Source organism: Periplaneta americana, chromosome 8 (genome assembly GCF_040183065.1).
Source record: "Periplaneta americana isolate PAMFEO1 chromosome 8, P.americana_PAMFEO1_priV1, whole genome shotgun sequence".
NCBI classification, from domain to species: domain Eukaryota; kingdom Metazoa; phylum Arthropoda; class Insecta; order Blattodea; family Blattidae; genus Periplaneta; species Periplaneta americana.
In genome coordinates this window covers 112,995,596-113,023,274 of record NC_091124.1, presented here as the reverse complement: position 1 = coordinate 113,023,274, position 27,679 = coordinate 112,995,596, and the positions used below count along the sequence as shown (strand labels likewise).

The 27,679-nt window shown below is 35.6% G+C and overlaps 1 protein-coding gene across 3 annotated transcripts in view; it reads left to right on the top strand.

Moving 5' to 3' along the window:
- LOC138704952 (SET and MYND domain-containing protein 4-like) overlaps positions 1-27,679 on the top strand; it is a 198,366-nt gene that overhangs the window by 60,042 nt on the left and 110,645 nt on the right. For 2 of the 3 annotated variants that reach the window (XM_069833416.1, XM_069833418.1), the window contains exons 2-3: positions 23,577-23,993; positions 24,251-24,395. In XM_069833416.1, the coding sequence (XP_069689517.1) occupies positions 23,666-23,993; positions 24,251-24,395 (473 nt within the window). In that variant the 5' untranslated portion in view covers positions 23,577-23,665. Of the gene's footprint in view, positions 1-22,286; positions 22,303-23,576; positions 23,994-24,250; positions 24,396-27,679 lie in introns of those variants that run through there. The other variant, XM_069833417.1, reaches the window with a different exon arrangement.

Here is a 27,679-nt window from a genome sequence, read left to right as displayed (position 1 = left end):
TCAAATTTGGGAGGTAGTTAGTTTGAATCTTGCACTACATATAGCAATGATTCGATTGGATGTCACCCTGGCTAAACAAGCTGTAACTACTGAGTAAAAATGACGCGTTTTCTACCATCGTTCACTTGTGAAGGGCGGCAAGGTGTAGTCCATTTTTTTGGGAAAAACAAGAAATTCGACTGAAATCCACAGGGAAATATTGGAGGTGTATGGCGCTTGATTGTCTGGACCAGAGCAACTTCTCCAGGTGGTGCAGGTTCTTCGAAGAAGTCCGCCGACGAAGCACATTCCGGCCGACCAGTGACCGCTGCAACACCACCAATGTCAGAGGCATCATTAAGGCGGAAATCACCCACACTACAGTCCAGACCTTGCACCGTCTGACTTTCACCTCTTCGGACCAATGAAGAAATTGCTAGGAGGATAACGCTTCGGTTCGGATGAAGAAGTGAAATCGGTTGTGCGCAGTTGGCTATACGCCCAAGAAACAGAGTTTTATGAACGAGATGTACTGAAAAATGTCACGATAGGAGAAATATGTCGAGAGACTTGGTTCCAATGTCGAAGAATAGGTGAAACCTCTAGTTTTCTTGTGAATTATTTCATTTTGCTTACCTATGAAATACGTTGCCACAAAAAATTGTTGTGTCGTATATTAATCCTTCATCAATTTATTAAAATTTGAATTATTTATGTTATTCCTTTCAGGATATGAAAGTAATCACATAAACCTCACTAGGTGTGAACTGTTTACTATACTACAGAAACGTTCATAATCTATTTTTTAAGAAAAGTATGATTATTTAACAGAACGCATTAGAATCATAACCGGTTCCCAACGTCATCCGCTGAACTAAAGAATGTGTTAAAACATTTAATATATAATTTTAGAACCAGATGACAACGGTCAAATAGGACAGTTGAAAGATTCCTACCACAGAATAAGAAATGGCTTGAAAATCTACGAGTTTTCCAATATGCGTTACTGAAACGCAATAGAGAGTCGAACGTCCATTACTAGAATTTAGTAAAGTGGTGAAAGTTATAAAAGACGAAAAACACAGGGATTAAGACAAAACATAGGTCCTTCAGAATTCGCATATGCCACACAAATGAATCTTCGTGAAGCAGGAGAGATTGTTACTATTGCTGCTACAATAAAAGACGTACAATTTTCAACACCAATCAGTACGTCAACATGCAGAAAAGCTTATAAATTAAGTTCAGAGCGTTGTATATCTTTATCTGGAGTAAAAGCATTGTCCATTCTAGTTGAAGTTAAATTAACAAAATTCCATTATAACCTGATTAGGTCCGAGGCTAAAAATCCATCGCCTACATTTTTCAGCAATACAGAACGGTGCTAGAAGCACAAAAGACATGCTATCCCGATACCAATGCCATTCAAATAACAGAAAAGTCTGCTGAAACTGATCTGCAGGCATTGTTGGACCATACTTCATAAAGAATATTGAAAATCCCAAGAAAGAAGCTGAAGCATTTGTCTCCAGATGTAATGTCACTTCTGTCAGCTCCAGATGCATCTACACATTTAGGTGTGTCCACTCAGGGCTCTGATAAAGATGACTCCCTTATCTCCGCAGACTAGGATGCTAGCGAATGAAATAATTACTGTACTATACACACATTATATATAGATTTATGTATATAGATAAAATATACTATAACCTTGAATACCCTAAGAAGCAATGAAATGATCATCCACGCCAAAAAAGCATATACTATAGCTATTTATGTGATTTTACTCGATATTTAATTCTTAATTATGTTACTTTTACGATTTGTTTCAACTTTATTACGTTCAAATTAATTCAAACATCTCTAGAAGTTTTGGCCAAGAAATTGGGAAAATGAACCACTGTGCGTATGGGCGAATCCAAAAATGCATATAGAGTGAGGCCGGAGGGAAAAAGACTTTTGGGGAGGCCGAGACGTAGATGGGAAGATAATATTAAAATGGATTTGAGGGAGGTGGGATATGATGATAGAGACTGGATTAATCTTGCTCAGGATAGGGACCAATGGCCGGCTTATGAGAGAACGGCAATGAACCTCCTGGTTCTTTAAAAGCCAGTAAGTAAGTAAGTAAGTAAGTAAGTAAGTAAGTAAGTAAGTAAGTAAGTAAGTAAGTAAGTAAGTAAGTAAGTAAGTAAATAAGTACGTAAGTATTATTATTATTATTATTATTATTATTATTATTATTATTATTATTATTATTATTATTAAATGTTATTCTTAAATGTAATTTCATTGAATTACGCACCAATATCACCTTAAAAGCATAATGCGATAAGAGTTTTTTTATGTAGGGGGAAGTCTTGCAGCGCCGGTCAGCATACAGTACCGGTCAGTGTCTGTTTTTAAATACCGACAACAATTAGCAGGATGCGAAATGTAGTGTACGTTACTTCTAACAGTCAATAATCACTGGTAAATAATTCAAACTTAAATCTACATTCATTCGTTAACAAAGTCCGTTGAAAGACATTTCTGTTTGCTGTGGAGCGAATCGACTAAATCTAAATTGACTGACATCAAGGCAATTCGGTAAGTATCGTTACAAATCTTGTTTCATTCGATTTAGTCATGATTTATGAATTACTTTTGTGCATGATCCATGTTACATAACACAATGGTGCTATAGAAAAAAATATTATATGTTTCGTTGTGTGTCAGCCAGTACCGGTCACCTCTTGATCTTGCAGTACCGGTCATATTCTTTCATGTAAGTTATGTTCGTTTAATATTTTTATAGGACATTCATGATGCCTCCAGTGATAAGTAAACCTTCCAAAGGAAAATGGCATTTAGATTCTATGAAACAAGCTGTAGAGAATGTGTTAGCTGGCCAACTTTCTATCCGCAAAGCTGCTGAAATATACATATCCCCAAAAGTACGTTGATTGATCGTGTTTCTGCCGTAAAAAGAGGTAAGGAAATTACATTCACTCCTGCACTTGGCCGTTTTAAACACACGTTCAATGCCGAATTCGAAGGAGTTCTATTGGATCATGTGAAAGATATATCTGATAGATTATTACCACTCACAAGGAAAGAGTTTTTGAATCTAGCTTTTCAACTTGCTGGGGCCTTAAAAATTCCTCATCAATTCAACCGTGACAAAAAAGACTGCTGGTAAGCAATTTTATTATGATTTCATGAAACGGCACCCGAATTTGTCTCTCCGGCCTCCTGAATCAACAAGTCTTAATAGATCAATTGGGTTTAACAAGCCACAAGTCAATCGATTCTTTGAGAGTCTCACAAATCTAATGGAATAATATGAATTCACACCCTATAAAATTTATAACTGTGACGAAACTAGTGTCATTACTGTACAGAAACATTCCAAAGTTATTTCGCTGAAACAACCGTCAAGTGGGTAAACTGAATTCGGCTAAAAGGGGAAGAAGTGTTACTGTACTATTCTGTATGAATGCTGGGGGTCAGTACATTCCACCATTTTTCATATTTCCTCGACAACGCATGAATGAAAGACTCCTCATTGGTGCTCCCAAAGAGAGCATAGGTGAAGCTCAATCGAACGTGGATCAAACTGAGAGCCCAACAGTTAGGCCTATGCTTCCATTCCCTGACATGACTTCTGCACCTAAGGCAAGTTCACATCATGAGACTAGTCCTAATAGGCCCACTCCTACTGATAGGCCTAATGATACCACTGCTGTAAAGGAAACAATTCAGCAGCTCAGCCCAATTCCGGATGCCATTAAGAAGCGAGAAGTTAGTCGACGCCGAAAATCTGAAAGAAGTGAGGTTTTGACATCCAGTCCTTACAAGACACATCTAGAAGAAAATAAAAATGAAAAGCTGAAGAGAGAAGTCAAGAGCCTAGTGCGCGGGAAACGCCCCCTATCAGGAAAATTCTTCCCAAAACGCTCAAGAAAGACAACTAAGAAAAATGACGAAAAGGAGGAAACTACGTGCATTTTTGCGGGGAATCTCATGATGAAGATTGGATCAAAGTTCTTCATGTCAAATGTGGGCTCCTGAAGCCTGTGCCAGCATTCCTGAGACTTCTGACACGTATGAATGTGATGTTTGTCAAAAGTAATATGTGACCGGTACTGCCTGCCAATTTTCTGATTGCATCGATTTTTATGGACGTTTAATTTGTTTATGTTTTGTATTAATATTAATTTCTGAATTTTTTTTGTAATTACCATTGAGTTCAATAATATATGTACTTGCATTATATCAAAAGAATGTGTAAAAAAGTTGAATGTTTTCTTATTTATAACCAACCCAAAAACCTTAAGCGGTCTGTACTGCAAGACTTCCCCTAATATTAATTACAGGTAACTTTGCTTTGTACTATAATATTGTTTTGATCAGTTTATTGATTACTTGTATAAGGCTAAATATACCATCAATATCAATTGCAACTTATCATGCCATACTCAATCTCTTTCTTTGGGATATCACTTTCTTTATGAATAATGTGTTTCATTCACTTAGTAGGCCTATAGTATAGTTGTACTTCTATGGAATTTATGTGAATATTTCTTATTAACTCTTTATTATGTTATTAACGTTTAAAACGTAACTGCAATGTTAAGAAATTGGTGTTAGTACTTTTGTTTATAGACATTATAGATAATATCAAACAGAAAGAAGCCATATAAAAAAAACGACATAAAATTTCATGTTCCGTTTGAAGTTTGCACACCACTGTTTTCTTAATCCAACAGGCTGCTTATTCATATACATAATCCTTCCTCCTTCCATACCTAGCGCTTGATGCCCACGCACGACGTCAAGGTCAGAAAAATGCGCTTGCATGGATAAATATATAATAAGATGCGAAACTGCGGTCAGCATCATCTGGCGGCGGGGGCTAAAATAAGATGAACAGCGCGCAACGTCGTAGGTGGTGAACATTAGAACTACGTGTTGGATCCATTACCCAGAGTTCTCAGTTCGCATCGAGTACTGATCAGAGAAGCATCGTATCGAACAGTGCTCCGACTTGTCTTGTGTTTACGAAATTGCGTAGTGTTTTCAAATTTATATTTAGTGGAATTATATTATTATTTAACAGTTTAACGACATTGTGTGGTGTTTGTTTAAGATATATCTTTATTTCTTTATCATTTTTGTATTACGTGCGCGATCATAATCGAGTGATTGTGTAGTAATTACCTTAGCTTGGCTCTCGGAGCCAAGCGTAGTGACTGATAAAATGACTCAAAATACTGAAGACTGGTGCCTAATCGAAAACCAACCTGGCATTTACAACATAGTGACCTCACATACGACCTCAATCACAACATCTGTAACAACTAGTAGTACCCCTACATCTACAATGACTATATGTGATCCTACTCGCGTACCCAATTCAACTAGCAAACAAATTAATCCCGCGGAAAACGCAACTTCAAGTAAAAGTAAAGTAAGAGATCATGTCATTAAGAAACAATAACTAAATACGTACAAAGCCAAACCAAATTCTACAGTTTTCGATACACAAGCAACTTTATCTCATGAAACATTAATTCATCCGGATATCAAACTACAAAATGTTTTTGATCCTCTTGTCCATGAAATGGATACCGACATATCACCATCAAACCAAAATAATTCTCAAGTAGGGAACCAAGAAGGTAACACCAACACAGATTTTTCTAGACCCAAATCAGCTCGAATGCCGCCAATAATTGTGAAGAATATCCCAGCCGGAAATTTCTTTGCAAATAATAAAAAATTGCAGTCACTACTTAGCCAGCCACTGAAAATCACATACTCTACTGAAGGAATTAAATATTTAACTAGTTGTCGTGCTGATTATGACAAGTTATATAATATCTTGCAAACTGAAAACCTTCAGTTTTATTCTCACGAACCTCGGGAAACTAAATTACTACAAGTAGTACTGAAAGGACTTCCAGCGTTTGTAGAATCTGCTACTCTCAAAACAGAAATTGAACTCTTAGATTTTCAAATAGAACACATTCGTCAAATTACTCTTCCTTGCTACGACACTGATGGCATACCGACACGACGTCCCATTCCCATCTGGATACTTACACTTCCAAATAATGGACACTCCCGAACCATATACCAATTGCAAGATATTAACAATCATATCATAAAAATTGAGTCATATAGACCTCGTCCACATATTACACAATGTCATAAGTGTCAGGGTTTTGGACACACTTCATGTCGATGTAATTTACCTACTCGATGTGTTAAATGTGGAAATAATCACTTATTCGCCGAATGTCCTCGAAAGGTCCTGTCCATATTCCAAAATGTGCAAATTGTGACGGCGCACATACTGCCAGCTACAGTCAGTGCCCCATTCAACTAAAGAAGAAAGCGGAACTTCACGCGAAGATGAGGAACAGGAGAATTCTTTCCGGAGAACGTTCTACATCACCAACATGGAAACAGAGCGACTTTCCTTTACTTGCTAATCCCGGCAACACCAAAGCCTTCCAGTCAACATTTAATACTCCAAGTGCAACATCAACATCATCAGAATCAATATCAGACTCCTTCAAAGATATTTTAACTTCCTACGCTCACTGAACATTCAACATACAATTCAGCTTATCCGCACAACTTTTCATAAAATCCAAAATGCAAATGACTCAATATCCAAGGTAATAATATTCATTGAAAGTTTCATTAATCTTTTCAATTACAACAATCCATAAAAGACCTCTAAATGCTTTCCAAACACAGAGGTTTAAACATCTTAAATTTCAAAGCAAACGGAATAATTCACCAGACTTACGAACTACAAGCCTTGCTCCTTAATTATGATATTGACCTCGCATGTATTAGTAAAACTCATCTAAAACCCAACATAAAATTTCGTATACGCAACTATACTGTTATCCGTACAGACAGAAATAACCGACCTGGAGGAGGAACTGCGATAATTATTAAAAACTCCATGCCATATCGAACAGCCATATTACAGCTTTTTCAAAATCTTGAAACCATCGGTATCTTCATCCAGCTTGAAGGAACAGAAATATTAATAGCATCTGTTTATTATCCGCCATACGCCCAATTCAATGAAAATGACCTGACCCTGCTTATCACACATCACAAACATTTCATTTTATGTGGTGATATAAATGCAAAACACAAATCATGGAATTCTAGACTGAATACTTCGAATGTTACTACATTCAAATAAATTTCAATACTCAATTACAGGACCAAAAGCACCAACAAGATATCCCTGGATAACCACTCATCATCCAGATGTACTTGATATTTGTTTATGTAACACTAAATACTCTCCAGTTCAACAAATCTGCTTAAACGCTCTTGACTCCGACCATATCCCAGTACTTTTGATTTTCAAGGCCCCTTTCCATATGATATCAAATCAACCTTCTACAGAGAAAGTTACAGACTGGAATGTTTTCACGAAACGCTTGCACCAAATCATCCCGGGTACTCTACCGACTTTAAAAACTTCTGAAATAGAAACTGCTATACAAATATTTTCTGACACTGTAACAGACACATTCGATGAAACGTCCTCCACATTGACTTTTGAGACATCAGATAACGTTTACGGTAGCAATGAACTAAAATATCTTCTTAAAGCTAAAAACCAAGCTCGAAAACGGTGGCAGCTTTATGCGGATCCTCAAGCAAAAAGAGCTTTTTACCGGTATCAACGTGCTATCCGAAGAAAATACGAGATTTATAAAATCAATAAGTTTGCCGACACAGTGGAAAACATAAAGCCTACAGGAAAAATCTTTTGGACGTTTACAAAACGAATGCTAGGAAAAACTATCGCAAAAAAGTCAACACCTATTAAAGACTCAAGTGGTACATTCATTTATGAGCCTATTGATAGGCTTGAAGCTCTTGCAAACTCCTTTCAAAATCGATTCTCCTCCCATCATCACTCCTCACTACAAGACTTTTCAACAACAATATCGCAATATGTACAGTCCATATTACATCGTTCAGAACCCGGAACTGCACCTCACGTACGACCACAAGAAATCAAGACCATAATTCGAAATCTAGCACCGAAGAAGACACCCGGTCCGGATAAAATCACACCAGCCATACTGAAGAAATTACCAAAAAGAGCCATAACACATTTAACGAAGATATTCAACTCATGTCTACATCATAATTATTTTCCAACAGCGTGGAAAACAGCACATATTATACCAACAGTTAAACCGGGAAAAGATCCAACATTACCCCAAAGTTATAGACCAATCAGTCTAACCAACTTCCTTGGAAAATTTTTTGAACGTATCATTCTGGCACGACTAAAGCCATATTTAACTGCACCTGATGTCATCCACCATGAACAGTTTGGATTTAAACCCCACCATAGTCCCAGAGAAGCACTTCATAGATTAACAACATCCGTCCAAAGAGGATTTCAACTTGGACAACATACAGTAGCTACATTTATCGACATTCAGCAAGCTTTTGATACTGTCTGGCACACTGGTTTATTATATAAACTTCACAATCTTAACATTCCTATAAATTATATTCAACTTATCGCCAGTTACCTTACAGATAGAACTTTTCGTGTTCAAAATGGACGCTGTCTCTCCAACGCTCACGTCATAACTGCAGGAGTTCCTCAAGGATCAGTTTTAAGTCCAACCCTGTACTGTGCATATGTCCGTGATATACCAATTCACGGTATATCATAAATAAATGATACTGTTATTTATACGAAACATATAAACATTCATTTTGCTTGTCTACAAATGCAGGAAGTCTTAAATATTTTTACACAATGGTCCACAAAATGGCGTCTTAAGATAAATGGCTCCAAGTCGCATGCAGTTGTTTTCACAAGAAGATTTCCGCGGCAAGTACAGCCCTTAACCATTCAAAATGAAAACATACCTTTCACAACTACCGTCAAGTATCTTGGAGTTTTTCTTGATAAGAGACTTACTTTTAAACATCACGACTCACATATTCGTGAGAAGGCCTTCCAACGATATATGCTTCTTTACTCATTTTTCAAGAGCTATACATCTTTAAACGTCAAAACCATGTTATACAAAGTTTTAATTCGATCCTACATGACATTCTGTTGCGAAATATGGGCTCAAGCAAATGCGCGACATCTTCAACGACTAGACTGTCTTCAACGATCCATCTGTCGAACCATCACTGGAGCGGACTACCTCATCCGAAATAGCCGACTGTACGACGATCTTGACATACTGTATTTCTCAGCTTACATCAAAACTCGTCGTACAAAATTTCTAGCATCCCTCCACAACCATCCAAATCCACTAATAAGTAGAAATATACCGATTCCTCTTACATGACATTATCAATTTGCTCCCTCTACTATTGGTAGAGTTACGTTGCCTTGGAATATTTAAGCTGAAACTTGCCATATGATTTCCTACACTTCTTTTAAAAGGAAAGGGTCTAAATCCGACCTGGTACTTAAGAAGAAACAATCTGTTCAAAAAAAAAAAAAAAAAAAAAAAACAGAGTTCTCTATTTATCCGTTCGAGATATTGTTCGAGAGTCGAGGAGACGAGATGGCAGACAGAAACTTGCTAATAAGTGAACATAAAATGATACGTGTGTGTATAAGCAGTGTATGTTAAACAGTGATGTTTATGGACGTTGTAAAAATAGTGTTGTTGAATGTATTGTAAAGTAATAGTAATATAATAAATTGAACTATCTAAGTACTTCTTGCAGACTTTTCCATTGTGTTGTACAATAAATACCCAAAGAATAAAATCCCAATTATTTAACCTTTTGCTTTACTTTTTGTCTCTGCCTGGTTATATTTTAATCGGGTAGTGTAAAATAGATCGTCTCTTTTATCTTCCTGTTGGCTCCGGTAAGAATTTTCAGTAGAAGATGCTGTGAGGAATAAAACTGTAAATGTTTTATTTTAAATTAGGTTAGTTTTGAATATCGATGAGGGTGGGAGGGAATACTTTCTGCACAGTTTAACATTTTCGTCACCAGATGAGCTGCTAAATGCATGGAGTAATTACTCTTTTCGCTACTTGGTGCGCTGCTAGATGTAATAACGCCCCTCCCCCCAACAGGTGGCAGCAAGGTCAATTTCTACAACAGCGCCTCTAGTATGTGTTACGGAAAACTCAGTAAGTTTCGTATCCTATTATATATTCATCCATGGCGCTAGCTTTGACAGCACTCCTTACCTGAATGTGGGGCTTTGAATTCTCGTCAGAACAGATCACGTTGTACTGCTTTCTGCTTTCTTTAGACAAAAAACTCATTTTACTAAATCGGTGGAGCAGTGTATTCTCAAATGATTGTTTTCAAACATAAATAGGTTCAATTGGAATATTTCAATAACCCTGCATTTGTTGATACACCCTTCTGCTATGATGCCGTCGATATGCACTGCGGAGAGATCTGAGATAACCCACGCAAATTGATGCACAATCTAGTGATTAGAAGTTGAGCACTGCCACCTCTCCTAGTCCCGAGGTAGAAATTTTACAGGATCACATCTAATCCTACCGGGAATCGAACCCGGACCGATTAGTCGGGAGACATACGCGCTACCACAGAGCTAACTCGGCGGACTTCACACGCGTTGTATGTAAATTATTATCGCAGCTGGTTTCTGTGGAGCAGTACTGAGAATTGCTGAAATTGTAGAATTTTATTTTTGTGTGCCTGGCATACTGCCAGCGTTGAAAGAGTATTTTCTTTGACGAATGCTCAGTGGTAGAAGGAAGGATTCCTACTTAAGTAAATACATTCAATTTTACAGATACAGTAAGCTTGTACTGTAATATTGAAAATGTAAATTGTAGTAAAGTTCGCAAGGTCATTGAAAAATATATGAAGTTCTTTTCTTCCGTTCAGTGAGAAGTATTATTGGTACTATGGTGCTATACATAGAAGAGGATGGTTTGCCGCTAAAATAAATGGGACATCATTTTATTTTTACTAACATTTTTAATATTAACCTGACTATACCTTTGGATTAATGGTTCATAGCCGGAAACGCCGTTTGCTACTCCCTTCCACGATTGAAGTTCGAAGATTCTGGCGTAAAATACAAACAAATCACTTTACTAAGTATAGGAGGGAAGAAAAGTAGTTCATCCATTTACGTAAACCAGGAGATTTCGTAAGTCTGAGTTTGATAATTTTCATTAGGTTTTTGTTTAATAAAAATACAGTACAGTATTAACAATAAGTGTTTTTACTCACAAACTGAGTTATCCATGCGAACGTATTCTTTATGCAGTGTATATTATACTGTCTACATCACATTAGCGTACAATATAGATAATGAAGTTAAATTGAAAAATAATCATAATATGGATATTTAAACACATTTTAGAAAATGGTGGCCGTTCATTTAGATACAGGCTTCAGTTCTTTTGTGCATATTATCACAATATAGATTATTGCATCTAATTCCAATTACCAGTCTTGTCCTTCGTACTAGTAACTCATGTTGAAGTAATTCTATACCTATTATATAAAAGAGTACCTTACGCACTGTGAATTCAATCTTCACTTCTGCCCGACCCGCACAGATAAAATTACTCAGATATGCTATCTACTGTTCGTCCAAGTGGTTATGCCGCAGGATCGTAGAAAGGAGGGAAATCACGTGACAGTTAATTACTTAACGAAGCCCTTTTATTTAAGTTATTTTAAACAGTTGTATAATATTACGTAAACGTCCAATTCCTAACAGAAATTAATGTTTTCAGAAAAGAGCTAAGACAGCCCTGCTTTTACAGAGAGGCGTGCAGAAGCAGGTGGGGGAAATCGGGATGCGACGTAGGCAAACGGACAATACCTGTGCGAAAATATGATTCAATATTAAAAGTTCTTTCGTCACTGGAAAACGCGAAGATATTTCTGGAACGTACTATACTCAGTAACTCAGTGCACAGTATATGTGTTCTCTATACTGTGCTCTCTACTGTACTATAAGCGGCCTTGATTCTGTCTGGAGAACAGTTGAAACTTCATTAGTAGAAGGGGTGGGAGTGAAGTACATTTAAAAACTCAGGTGCAATAAAAATTGAAGTAAAAATAAAATGATGTCCCTGTATAATGCCCATTCTAAGTAAGAAGAAAGAAGGTGACAGATACGATAAAGTGTATTACTGAAGAGTCCAATCCTGTCCATATAAAGTAAATAAGTGATAATGACGTAGTATCTATAGTAAACAATATTATACTTAGTGTCCATACTAAATACAGTATAAGTACTGTATTTTAGAAATTCGTTCGTCTCCTGTTGTCGATGGAATTGACGTGCCGATGATGTCATGGTTTTGTGCTTCTTCATAGGTTTTGCTTTGTGCTGGGCGCGTAGCGGGGAATGTGAATGGCATGCGTTTTCTTACGCTGTGTTTGCTATCTTATACGTGCAATCTATTTTAAACTTCCCGCACATAGGTATTATTAATATTTATGCAACTATGAGAGGTCAAAGACGTACTGTAGCTGTGTTAAAATTTTTTACCTATTATAAAAATAAGGGTGCTAATCTAATTGCTGCTAATGTGCGTAGTTTTAACATTATCCAGCCATCGGCGTGGTTCAGTCGATTAAGGCGCTTACCTGCCGGTCTGAAATGCGCTCGGGCGCGGGTTCGATCCCCGCTTGGACTGATTACCTGGTTGGGTTTTTCCGAGGTTTCCCCCAAGCGTAAGGTGAATTCCAGGTAATCTGTGAAAAATCCTCGGCCTCATCTCGCCAAATACCATCTTGCTATCACCAATCTCATCGGCGCTAAATAACTTAGTAGTTGATACAGCGTCGTTAAATAACCAACTAAAAATTAACATTATCGCATGTATTGATCTAAAAACGAATTGCGCAGTACTGTAATATTGTTACAATCATAGACAAATAGGCTACATTACGACAGTCTGACGTTCATTTCAGTTAATATACAAGAAGCAACAGCTGTGGAGTAACCAGTGGTGTAGCCTATTTATAAAAACAAAAAAGTGCCCTGGCTGTGGGATCCTTTTTTTTTTTTTACAGTGAAATTTGTTTTTAAAACACTTGTTGGTAAATCTTTTCTAAAGTTTGTTTTTAAACACCTTGTGGAAGTCGGATATTGTTTTGTTATCGCATTGTCGCGTTCGCGGTCGCGGTGAGAATAAAAGGAAAATGTGCAGCTGTATAGTTATATTGTAATGTCAGTATCACGTTAATATACAGGGTGAATATAAAGTCTTTCCCTAATTATAAACACTTATTAGTGAAAAACTACGCTAGATGTAGGGACGCGGTTTTCAGCAAATGATATCTCAACTTACCAAGTTTTTATGCATACATCTCAACATGTGCTCCGTTTGTTGCCCGGAGAACGTCAGATCGAAACCCGATTTCATGCCATGTTTTCGTCAACATCTCAATTTTCCAACCCCAATCCGAACGTTGTGTCTGGTTGACTTTTCCGGAGGTATGAAAGATTGCCTCATCAGGAAAACAAACTTGCTTAAGACAGTCATTGTGTCGTTCAGTTCATTCCAGAATATCCGCAGCAAATGCAGCACTTCGGGTACGGTTGTCTGTCAACAAAGCTTGCTTGATTTGCACTTCGTACGCGTCGAGCTGCAGATGTCTGTGTAAAATTTTTCCACACCTCCGGATAAGTCAACAGATAGAATGTTCGGTTTTGGAGGTCGGAAAAGAGATATGTTGGCGAGAAACATGGTATGAAATCGGATAGCGACTAGATGTTTTCGAGCAACAAACGGAGCGCAAATTGTATGCATGAAAACTTTGTAAGTTGAGGTATCATTTGCTGAAAACAGCGTCCCTCCATCTAGCGTAGTTTTTCAGTAACAAATATTTATAATCAGGAAAAGACTTTATGTTCACCCTGTACTATGAAACTGCTTAAATTTAACTGCTTGTATAAACAATAATGCAATGTTGAAAATCAAATTGGGTGTGGTTTATTACTTTATTAGCTATTTATCGCTATGGATAGTAACCACAATCTCGGTTACATTTCCAATATAATTATATCGTCAATAATACTATTTAATCACTTTCCAGCATGTGCACTACCGTATATAATTCGATACGAAAGGTTCATTCGGAAAATAGTTGGAGTTTATTTTTCAGTTTACTTTATACTTCCTATTGAAGTAAGAAATACTCGTAATAATTACACCACCAACAAAACCAATGCTTAAAAATAAACCACAGCCTGTCTTTCACAAATCAATTTTGTTTCAACGATGAATATAGCCTATGTTTCTTTACATCGAATCTGATGTGGTTTTTTTAGTGGGTTATTTTACGACGCTGTATCAACATCTCAGGTTATCTAGCGTAATGCCGGTGAAATGAGTCGGGCCCAGCACCGAAAGTTACCCAGCATTTGCTCGTATTGGGTGAGGGAAAACCCCGGAAGAACCCTCAACCAGGTAAATTGCCCCGACCGGATTCGAACCCGGGCCACCTGGTTTCGCGGTGAGACGCGCTAACCGTTACTCTATAGGTGTGGACATGTGCTTCGTCAGATCGACTTTGATGACATCATCAATGCTTTCTCTGTGAAGAAAGTGCGAAGGAAATCTTTATACTTCACAAGTAAGGTGTATGTATTTTGATTTCAGTAATTTATTGTTTTCTGAATTATAACATTTCGTTTAAAACTAATTGAAACTAAACATGACCTATATAAAGATATTCATAAACTATTTGTGGGAGTTGGGGGGCGGCGACAAATTTTAGCACTGTCTAGGGGCGGCTCCATTCCTAAGTCCGGCCCTGGAGCTGACCGTAACGACATTCTGGTTCGTGAATTTCAGGAACCTTTCCGATAGGTTCCGTCTCGTAGGAAATGGATATGGTTCGTTTTAAATTAGCATTAATTATATTAGATATATTTCGATACATTTTTCAATTAAATGGATTCGTATATAAGCTGTCGTTAATTTATAGCCTAGGCTACTGATGTTGCGGCATGCATGCTTTTGATAATTCGATTCTGCATTGAGTATCGTTGAGGTTCTCAACAAAGTGCGTGTTAATAAAATTAAAAGGACCGTAATTCAGCAGCCCTTTATCACTTCACATAGAGCTAATAATAATCAGATGTCATAGGCCGAATTTTTTGCCGTTTAAAATGCGATCTGTGTGTCCATTTCAAAGACTTTGCGAAACAAATGTTCCAGTTTAATGGTTGAATTGTTTGGACTTTTTCCATTGCTAATTTTCAAAAATTGTAGCACAACGTTTCGAACAGTGGATCTCTCTTCGTCGTCAACCGAAAAACTACTGTGCGTATCGTTACAAACAGCTACATTCGACGGCAATTCGAAAGGCGGTGGCCTGCTAGCGTTTGCGTCGAGAGAGAGACAGATAGAGAGAGCAAGGCAGCGTACAACATTGCCACATCGTACTTCACTCATACGTGCAATGCAAATAGCGCAGGAGAGAATTTAAATTATCAAAAGACAATATGGGCGAATCCAGAAATGCATATAGAGTGTTAGTTGGGAGGCCGGAGGGAAAAAGACCTTTGGGGAGGCCGAGACGTAGATGGGAAGATAATATTAAAATGGATTTGAGGGAGGTGGGATATGATGGTAGAGACTGAATTAATCTTGCTCAGGATAGGGACCAATGGCAGGCTTATGTGAGGGCGGCAATGAACCTCCGGGTTCCTTAAAAGCCACTAAGTAAGTAAGTAATAATTGCCTTAGCCATTGATTGCTGTAAACATGACACCAAACAAACCCTTTTTCTTTCACTAACAATATTGTTTGCACGGTTCTCAATCCCACAACGCATGCTTCTGCAGTCGTTTCTTGCGCGTTGCCAACGTTGCAGCCAGCATCAAGATGGCCGGCAGCGTTCTGCTCGTAAACATTTTAAAAATAATAAATTATACGCCTTAAACACTATTTTCCGCACCTGCCTGTGCAGTAGTTGTCTTTTTACAGTCTCTTCTTCCATTTATTTATCTTACACACAGTAAATGTTAGTTTTACTTAGCTATTCAATGTATTGAAACACTCACACGTGAACAAACGAACTCGGGAAGTACTTGTTATAGACTGATTCCGATTGGTTCTACTGTACAAGCTTGTGACGTCACATATAGTTGACGCCATCGATTTAGGCAGACGGATTTTATTAATCAGAACTCCATAGCGAGTTACTCTTAGCTGCAAGGTCGGTTATCTTCGTCGCGAGCAAACTTCAACTGGGATGGGTGAGACATAAGAGGAAACATACATTCCTGATTATCCTAGTGGACTCGGATGGACAGTCATCTTTAAAAACAATGTACATATAACCACTTTTATACAGCTGCAGTAATCTGCGTTACGTAGTTGATAATGGGAGCGTCTTAATAAATAAAGATTTAAATCGGTGAACGGCGGATGCGACAGGTGTATGAATTATTACGGTATAAAAAATTCATCCATCAAGCTCGACAACTAGCCTATCAGGCTCAGACTGAAAAACACAAGGAACGAATCGACGGCTTTTCTCGTGACCTATTATCATTCCTTGTAAACACATGCTACATGTGATTTAAATCATTAAATTAAGCTCTCATATTCATCTGCTTCCATTAAGACTTTGGAACATTAGGTTTCTTTCTTGGTTTATCGAATTACACAGGTTATTAATTGAGAAAAATTCGCTCCGGGGCGGGTATCGAACTCTTGACTCCCAGTTACACGCACTAGAATCTCCAACCACTGAGCTACGCCGAGACTCAATCCACAGTATCGGATCGAATCTCGTAGATTATCGAATTACGTATTTCCTTATTTCAGCACACCTATTCTTTCGGTTATTTATCCAACGTGTCGCTTCCGCAACTTATTCTCGTACTTCATGAATGTTTGTTATTAATGAAGACAATTCGACACAACTCATATCTATTTTTCGCCTGTCGCTTCATGAAGTAATGAACATTTGCAATAATTTCTTGGTTCTGGTTATGCAATGCTTTTTTCCTCTTAATTTAGAAAATGCAGGATGCGAACGAAAGTCATTTACGGCACTCCCATGAATCGGACTGTACTGTGGTGTGTTTATTAATTAGTCTAATAATGACGATACGAGAAGCGAGTGTGAACATATAAACAACGACAGACAGCCTTATCGCAATTCATTCTTGCAATTCTCACAAAACATTGACTCGCCTACTGGAAATGTCATTGAGGTCATCTGCCAAAAACGGTGCCTCCGACTATACCAGAAATGCTACGGCGCATATAACAGCTGACCTCTTTCCGAAATTCCGTCTACATCAGTCAGACAGGCTAGCTGTTTGTAACGATCCCCACAGTAGGTTTTCACTTGACGACGAAGAGAGATCCACTCTTCGAAACGTTGTGCTACAATTTTTTTAAATTAGCAATGATAAAAGTCCAAACAACTCAACCATTAAACTATTCAACGTTGCTCCCCCCCCCTTCATTCAGATCAAATTTTCCAGTCATAAGCGTAAGGCCAGAAATAATTTCTTTCGCTAGTAATAATCATATAGGCTACGCGTCGAAACAAATGTGCATTTTATTCAACATATATTTTATTGCTTGACTGAAATGACTAGCTACTGTTCGTGATTTCTATCTGTGTAAATATGATAAAAGGGATGCACATTTTCGAAGAGCTGTGTCGAAATTTTTATATTAATTGATGTGTATATAAATATTTTAACGTTAATTATATATTTGTATTTAATATCGCGTCATCTCACTGGTCATTAATTCCGTCGTTGTCATCACACGAAAATAAGAACGTTCCGGTTTGTCTTTTCGAGCTCTGGGTGAAGATGTAACTGTGTGTAAAAGTTTTTGTGATAAAAGAAGAGTGCGAATAATTTTTCGTTCTTATTTTTTTACTATACCGGTACCTAAAAATAGAATGGCGGGCTTATGTGAGGGCGGCAATGAACCTCCGGGTTCCTTAAAAGCTAGTAAGTAAGTAAGTAAGTATACCTAAAAATAGACATTCGTAAACAATGGGTTGCAGCTTGAAACTCACTTTCAACTTCTTGTTCATATTGAATGGACACCCAAAAATAGTCCCTTTTCTTAAAATTTGTAAACGATTTGTAGGCTATATAAACCTTCTATACACAACAACACATCAGGCAGTTAATTTCTATTCTTATTACTAGTATTTCTTATGATCAGCCGGTTTAACCAATTGTGACGCGCAGCTAAGTAGAATAAGTGACCAGTCAAATCTCATGGAAAATGAAAGCATACCACCAGTTTTCTTTTGTTATGAATAAAATTATAGCATAATATAACGAACAGCAAGTGACGAATTATTGTAATTATGATGAATAAATTTTTAAGAGTTTCCGAATATCAATAATACTTTCAATATGCAAAACGCATCAGATAATAAAGGTGACCTGAAATTAATAGTAGTTCAATGTCATTAAATCCTCTAATGCCGATATTGTATCATCTTGTTTATGAATTTTTCGACGGAATTTCGGTTGCTCCTGTCGCTGAATATCAATGGCGTTTCCCGATTAGGAGCATTCCAGGACGAAGAGTGTTCACAAGAATTTCCAAACATTACCTATATCAATCTGTAGGTGCAGAACGTTCATTTTCTGCAGGCTGAAAACATACACAAAATCCACTATGAATCAAGACCGGCTGAATCACATTGCTTTATTGAATGTGCATTCCGATCTCGCGAGGGAACTTAACATTCATGGAATAGGTAGTCTACGATTTCATCAGTAAAATAACTGTCAGAAGAAATATTTTCCAGGTTCTACCATCTTAAGTGATTGATTGTAGGAAATCTTTTACATACATCGGATTACGCTTGGGCACTGTTTCATAAAGCTGACAAGTCCTACAATCTTGACAATTTATTCTACAAATATGTTACAATATTGTAGCATTAATTTTCTGACAAATTTTACCTGCTATGACAAATCCATTTTGTGAATTGTCAACAGCGTTTCATAAACATGACATTGTCAGATAAAGAATGTGTAAACATGTAAATCGATGGCAAATTATTTCTTCTTATTCATTTCATATTTTTATAAAAGTAATCGATATGGAACGAGTTGATTGGATGATCTATAATGCACGTAATTATTGAATTTGTTAAAATTAATACGCCTAATCACTTTTAGAAAATTAATAATGAACAACATGAAAATTACAATTCTAAAGCAACGAAATTCTGTCAACAAATGCAGCCTCATTTTCAAAGGAAGAATCCACTTTTTTTTATCAAGGACCCACCGATAATTCCATGGAAAATGGTGCTCAGTATTACATGACTACTGATGCATATAGCTTACTGAAATCATTCCACAGCTCTTCATGAGAGCAGCCAATTTGCCAATAGTTGATGAAATTATCGATGGGTCCTTGATAAAAAATGGATGCTTCCTTTGAAAATGAGGCTGCATTTGTTGACAGGAATGTCGTTGCTTTCTATAAAAAAATTTAGAGTTTTAATTTTCTCGCGGTTCATAATTGATATTTTAATGGGGTTACTAATTTCAACAAATTCAATAATGAAGTGCATTATAGCTCATCCGAGCAACTCGTCTCATATCGATTACTTTTATAAAAAATATGAAATGAATAAGAAGAAATAATTTTCTATCGATCTTACATGTTTACACTTACTTTATCTGTCATTGTCATGTTTATGAAACGCTGCTGACGTCAAAGTAGGTAAGAATTGTCAGAAAACAAATGCTACAATATGCTGATATATTTGTAGAATAGGACTTATCAGCTTTATGAAATAGTGTCCTGGTGGCAGTAATAGTAACTATAAGCACGTAATCAGAACCTATGTGTTTCTTGTAGAAATTTGCATTGGTCAATACAATGCAAATTTCTACAAGAAACACAAACACCAAAATCCTTTTAAAGTGAATAACATGCACTTTTCCACAACCTCTGACTTCCTCAAACCTACACTAATGTCTCTGTGCCCAATTGTTTTTACAGCTGGACATGAACAATATTTGTGCATCATTATTTGAATTTACACTAAAATACGAAAAGGCAGAAAACATATTTGTTTTGGAACTTGATCAATAAATTGCTGAATGTAAAAAAAAAATCCTATATTACCGGACCTGACACTGTAAGCTGAAGTAAACAAACATGGTGGACAATAATTGAGTGGTTAACGCAACTGTGAAAGTATACGTACTTCATGTGAACGTTTATTGTGTTTCTTGTATCATTTGCCTCTAGTGTATTCGTTGAAGGGTTTATAAGTTAGTATATAATAATAGAATTGTGACATTATAATTCATATAAATTGTTTTCGTAGAGAACAAAGCTTGAAAGTGTTATGTTGTTAACCTTAAAATGCCTCGCACATGTAGTGTCCCAGGTTGCAAATTGAATTACGATAAAGAAAGTCCGTTTGTACATGTATTTTTATTTCCAAAAGATAAAGATTTAAGGGCTAAGTGGACAAGAAGCATTCATCGTGAACATTTTACCCCAACAAAGAACTCAGTGGTTTGCATAAAACATTTTGATTCTGATTTTGTTATCAGAGAAAATAAATTTCCATGTGCGGACGGTTCATTTATAACTGTGCCTAGAAAAAAGTTGAAACTTCAAGATGAAGCATATCCTATGATTTTTTAAAACCTACCTTCCTATTTAACTAAACAATTGCCACAGAAAAGAAAATACCCCAGTCAACGTTTAGCCACTGTCGTAGCACGTGACAAACAGCAGTTCGAAGAATGGAATGAAAGGGACAACATAATTGAATATCGATAATTTAAGAGTCAGGTGAGCAACAGAAATATTTCCCCCTTCATTTTTATAGATAAAGGAGATTATGTAATATTATGCAAAATTGAGGACAACTGCTTTACAGAAGTACCAAAAGTAGCTGTTTCCATTAAGAATTCATCAGCTCTAAAAGTCCAGGTTTTTTATAATAACATGAGCCTTCCCAACAGTAAGTTTCACTGGTGTCTATGTCATGAAGAAATGTGTGATAAATAGAGCAAATTTGATTGCCTGTTGAGCCATTTAAAATCTTTTAAATTTGAAGATATGGACACTAAGGAAAAGTTGTCTGTTTTATCAAGTTGCTTTCTAAATATTGACGTAGACACTTTTGAACAAAAAGGTCAGAATAAACTGAAATTTTTGCAAGAACAGTTAGAGCTAGCATTAACTACACAGGCGAGGTATTCGTCGCAGACTTTGGTGTGGGCATCTACATTTTCGGTTGAATATGTAGAATTTCCATGTCTGTGTTTATGTTGCTGTAAGTGTGGTTAGCATATACACAAATACACCCCCACAGAAGGCGCGAAAACCAGGACCACCCAGTTCTGAGAATAGCACACAACAGGCTGAAACTAGTCAACAAGGTACTGTACCCAGTATTTAACACGCGAAAGCAAAAACTACATATTCCGAAATTTTATTGAACCAAGATCATATTAGGCTATAATAAAAATGGGTTAACTTTATTTTGGATAAAGCAACACTATGTCTATAACTAATTAAATATTTTATAAATCTAAATTAACACGGCCTATATGTGAAATTCGCATATTATCAGGTGCGTATCTGAGAGGGCCAATAGAGCATGGGCAATTTACATTCTCAAACCATTATAAACAGAGGGAATAAATTAATATGCATTTATCTGCTTGTAATGGTTTGACAATTTAAATTGCAAAGGGGGAGCCAGGCTCTATTGCCCTCCCTTAAATTTGCGCCTGATAATATATTAACTTCACAATGGTTTACATAGGCCTAATTGCACAGTTTAGTAAAGATGCACATAAAATGCATTTTCCCCCAGTTGTTATATTTCTGTGTGCATATACCTACTTGTCTTTATATATTTAACGCATAGGCCTATGCACTTGCAATGAAGAGAAAATAACAATCGTTTATCAGATACCACACTAAAAGAATCGTATAAAATGAAGTTACTCGTCTCAGAGATGGTGCTGTACTGTTGTTTTTATTTTGAGACGTCTTTGATTTAAAAACCTTATGACAGGGCTGGCAATTGGCTTCTCGTATGAGCGTTTTACCAATACTGGCAAATGAAAATAAGCTTGTTTCCTCGCGAGAAGTGCTACACCTCTCTAAGGTAGCGAGGAAGGGGAGAGTAGAGAGTTCGTTTTGTACAGTTCAGGGGTGAAGTATCTACTACGTATCTCCATGGATGTGTCAAAGCAGGAAACTGGAAATGAGTTTAACAATGACTGGAAATTGTTATTCTCTTTTAAAGAATCATAGTAGGGAGATGGGCAGTGTCTTAGTCGTAAAATCATGTCAGGTACAGAAAAAATCATTTAAAGCGGCATTGTGATGTGTTCCATGCTGAAAAATATAAAGATATCGTTAGTGATGAAAGGATGAATTTAGTCACTGTACTAAGTGAGGACGTAAAACTGTGTGGTATTATTTCAATTTGTGTTTAATGTGTTTAACAATCTAAAGTTCGATCCGGAAGCATAATATCGAGAACGAAAAGAATGAAGACAATTTAAGAGCAAGTGTGACGGATTGAACTTTGTAGGTTAAGAGCTGTAGAGAGGCTTGCCGTATCAAAGTTCAGTACACCATCCCTTGAAAATATTATTAAAAGAAAGAGGAAAAAAAAAAAAAATCTACCTTTGTAAATCTGTTTTTTTTTTTTTTTTTTTTTTTTTTTGGCAATAAGATATATTTATTATTATTTTGTATTCTGATTTTCAAAAAATGTTGCCGTGTATGAAATTTATGTATTCGTTTCTGTTGCGTTAATTATTTTCACTATAATGTGCTTGTTTGCTAGGTACGCTTATATTGTTTATAAAATTTTTGATTTACAAACTGTGATGTTGTTTTCTTTGACAAGAAATTTAACGTAAAAGCTGTGATTTGTTCACTATAACTTTATTATTATTATTATGATTATTATTATTATTATTATTATCATTATTATTATTATTATTATCACTACTACTACTACTATTATTATTATTATTATTATTATTATTATTATTATTATTATTATTATTATTATTATTATTATTTAAGCATAGTAAAGAGTATTATAATTTAATACGGTAGAATAAACATGTTTAGTTAGCCTACTGTTAATTTAGTTTGTTTTTCTAGTTACTGCTTATTTTATTAGTTACGTACAGTTTATTTACAATCACACAAGCAGATAATAAGCATGACCTTCCACCACCGCGCCACTAATGTACAGCACAACTGCACAAGTTTACAGCCCTCAGCTGTGTTCCCATACGGGCGCGCTCCAGTTCTGTATTGTCAAATCGGGGAGTATTCCTTGCCGGCCCTGCTTTAAGACGTCTGAATCGGCCCGTGTAGTCCTTCATAAAATTGCATTTTTGTACGTACAAGGTACAGTACCGGTACATTATATAAATACTGTAAATATATTATGTTATGGATGTGGAGCAAATAACATTATGGCTTTACTTCGCGATTGGTTGAGAATAGTGGCGTGGTAATGGTGTCATCACTGTTCCCTAGATTTAAACTTAAATATAGACTACGCTAAATTTAGTAACCCATGCCTCCTCTTCATTTATACAGCAACTGGATCCTTGTGTAAGAGACAGAAGCAAGAGGACAATCTGCAAACCTGTGCAATCTGTGTGTGATCTGTATTACAAACATTGGAAATGAAAGTTGAAACAGTACCGGTAGCAGTAAAGACGTTAGATACAGAAAGTGGATATTTAAAATCTCATCATTCAAACCTTCACAAATCGGTTAATGAAGAAGAATTAAATGATCTGTCAACTCTAAAAAATGATGAAGATCGATTTGTGTTCGTTTATAAATTGCCCATTGTTCATGAATATGAAGTAAAGGCTTCTGATTCTGGGAAGAATGAAACAGAAGCAAAACAATTGAAAGATGAAGGAAACAAAGCATTTCAAAATGGAAAATACTTCTCTGCATTGCTGTTGTATACTAAGAGCATACGTAAAACTCCATGGGGTAAAGGTAAGCATAGGCCTGCTGCAAACGTTAAATGATTGCATGTCAAAATTGAGTTAATTTAAATACAGTACCGTAAATTAATTGAGTAAATTATCTGATATTACAGAACATTGACTATTTGGTATGACAGCTCGAACAAAATTTGTGTAATATATTATAAATGTATATTTTTATAATTACAGCACAGATTGCTCCTCAGATTTCGTTGTAGGAATAAACATATATACTAATATAGTATTAAAATTTTCATAAACTTCCAGGTTCAACAAAAGACCTCGCCATCACAGTGGCCAACCGATCTGCTGCATTCTATTACATACAAAAGTATGAGCAAGCGTTGCAAGATATTGAATTCGTTTTCTCACTTGATTATCCTCATGAACTTCATTACAAAGTGCTTGACAGGTAATCCAAATATGAAGTTAATAATAGTCAATTAAGTAATAATCTATACTAATAATGAATCTGTAACCGAAGTTTTTCTGGTAATTTTCGCTTTTCCAAAAATAATTGGTGTTAACATGTATAACTAATCATCCTGAGACCGAAAATCGCCTTTTTTAAATTTTGTTTTTGTCTGTCTGTCTGTCTGTCTGGATATTTGTTACCTTTTCACGCGATAATGGCTGAACGGATTTCGATGAAAATTGGAGTATAAGTTAAGTTCGTTGTAACTTAGATTTTAGGCTATATGGAATTTAAAATACTTCATTTAAAAAGGGAGTTATAAGAGGGCCTGAATTAAATAAATCGAAATAGGCCTATCTCGTTTATTATTGACTAGTCGTACCCGTGCGCTCCGCTGCACCCTTTAGAAATAAATATAAAGTAATTACATAATTAAAATAGGACATTTGATCCAGGAAACATTCGTGTGTGATAGAAGGATAAATCGTTTAATATGTTACTTAATTTAAATTGTATTTAAAATATTAAAATGCGATCATTCTGATCCAGAGACCACTCATTTGGTGCAATGACAATTCCTTTAACATGTTTCTTAATTGTTATTACCAATTATTTTTGGAAAAGCGAAAATTAACAGAAACATTTTGGCTACAGATTTATCATTATGTTTATATTATATTATATTATATTATATTATATTATATTATATTATATTATATTATATTATATTATATTATATTATGTAAAAAGTGTGTTGATAACGGATGTATTCGAATTAGAAAGTTTTTAATTTGTTCTGGGAGCACTTGAATCTCAGGAGGAACAGTTTTTACAACAGCGCAACATAATCTGCTTGGCTCATTACCCAATTTTTTTGCATTGCATTTATTGCATATATATTTTATGTATTTTAACACGATTCAATTGAGCATAGTTAAAATTTGAATTATAAAATAATGGATTGCTAAGCTAACGTACTATTACTGCATACTAAATCAATACACTCTCGTTGTTCGTTAATTCTCGGAGATAAAAATGAATATGTTCATAAACATTATTTTAAGAAATACAGGAAATGAATATGCAGAATAACCTATCAAGTTTTCTGTGCATAAGAAGCTATTTTAATCTTACCTGTCCTCAATTCACTCACAAGTTACTGTAATAACATTATCGCATTATGTCCATCCAGAGAAACTACACTTTCCAATGATGAAATAATAATTAATTATACAAATCGGTTAATTTAGCTTCCGATATTACTCCATACAAACACAGAAACATTGTCTGTAGGTTATGTTTCATAGCTTTCGATTGTTGTGTCCAAGGCCCCTTATAGACGAAGTCATTTGTTTTTTATTTTAATACACGGCCTTAGATGACAGTTATTTTAATTTTAAAACTCATTTATCTCATTAAATATCAGTCCTATCAAAATTTTTCAAAGAATGAAACTTATCAGAAATCATTTTTAAAGAAACTTTTGTTATGTAACATTTTTCACAAAAATCAATAATACGCGAGATATTTCGATTTATTTAATTCAGGCCCCGTTATAACCCCCCTTTTAAATAATGTATTTTGAATGTCATATAGCCTAAAATCTAAGTTACAACGAACTTAATTTATATTCCAATTTTCATCGAAATCCGTCCAGCCATTATCGCGTGAAAAGGTAACAAACATCCAGACAGACAGACAGACATACAAATAAAAATAAAAAAAAAGCGATTTTCGGTTTCAGGATGGTTAATTATACATGTCAACACCAATTATTTTTATAAAATTGAAAATTACCAGAAAAATTTGGCTATAGATTTATTATTAGTATAGATTTTGTGAAAAATGTTACATAACAAATGTTTCTTTAAACATGATTTTCGATAAGTTTTATTGTATGAAAAATTTTGATAGAACTGATATTTAAGGATATATAAGGGTTTTAAAATAACAATACAATACATTTTCATCGCCACCTCAGATTATAGCGTCGTTGTTCCTGCAATATCTCCTATGTGCAAAATATAAATTTTTTCAGAAGGAAGAAACAACACATTTATTCATTCTATGGCAGTGGTACATAGCAGATCGTGAATTCTTACATTTTCGAAAGAAAGAAATATAATTACATATAGGATATTTTATTATTTGCTGTATTACTTAAGTTAAATACAGCAAAAATCTGAAAATCGATAGATATGTCACATAGGAGTTATTGCAGGAACAACAACGGTGACTATAACGAAATTAAAACAAATGACTCCGTCTATTTAAGGCGGCTTTGATGTTTATCGATATTTATATAAATACAAAGAATGTTTGTGTGCTTGTACGAAGTAATTTCAGAAGCTAATTAACCGATTTAGATAATTCCTTCAGTATTTGAAATTTGTAGTTTCTCTAGATGGATGTAGATGTTTCTCTAGATGAATGCTACATATAAGGACTGAGGTACCTAACATTAAAATAGATCTTTACGCACAGAAAACTTGATACCTATTCTGTCGAAATATTTTATAACTTTATTATTGCAACTTTATTTGGTCCACATAAAATACTCTAATTTTATACATTTAAGTTTCTTTTTGTCCACAGAACATAATAGTATTTTTAAGCGTTTTGTCGTAATAATGAGTATTTTTACTGGACCAAAAATACAACACATAATAAATAAGAATTTTACCATAGAGCTCACTGGAGCCGAGTTATTTTAAAAGGTGTCACGAAATGGCGTTCCTGCGTTCATAATTTACCCATATTCGTTTCCTGTTTTTCTTAAAATAATATTTATGTACCACATTAATTTTCATTTTCTTTATTTACATAAACAATGATGCACAACCGAGGTAGTTGGCTCAGACGGTAGAATTTGAGACTCGCATTCGGGAGGTCACGGGTTCAAACTCTGTGGCCGACCAATCTGACTGGAGTTTTCCATGTTTTCCCTTAGTCATAAAGGCAAATGTCATATTGGAAATTTACATGCCATGATTCATTACCGCCTCAATTACAGGTACGATAAATATTAATCAAAATCTATAATCAGTTACGAGAACACAAGCCATCTACAACACCCTACAGAAACAGGAACTCAACCAGAGTAAAAACGGTCTACTGGTATAACCACACATTCTAAACACGCGACATGACCGCATGTGTTAAAGCGTGTCTAAATAAACTAAAAAAAAAAAAAAGATGCAGAGTAAGGTTAACATAAAAATTATCTTCGTACACAATCCACTCTATATTGACATTAATTTGGAGTGGTTTATTAAAGGATG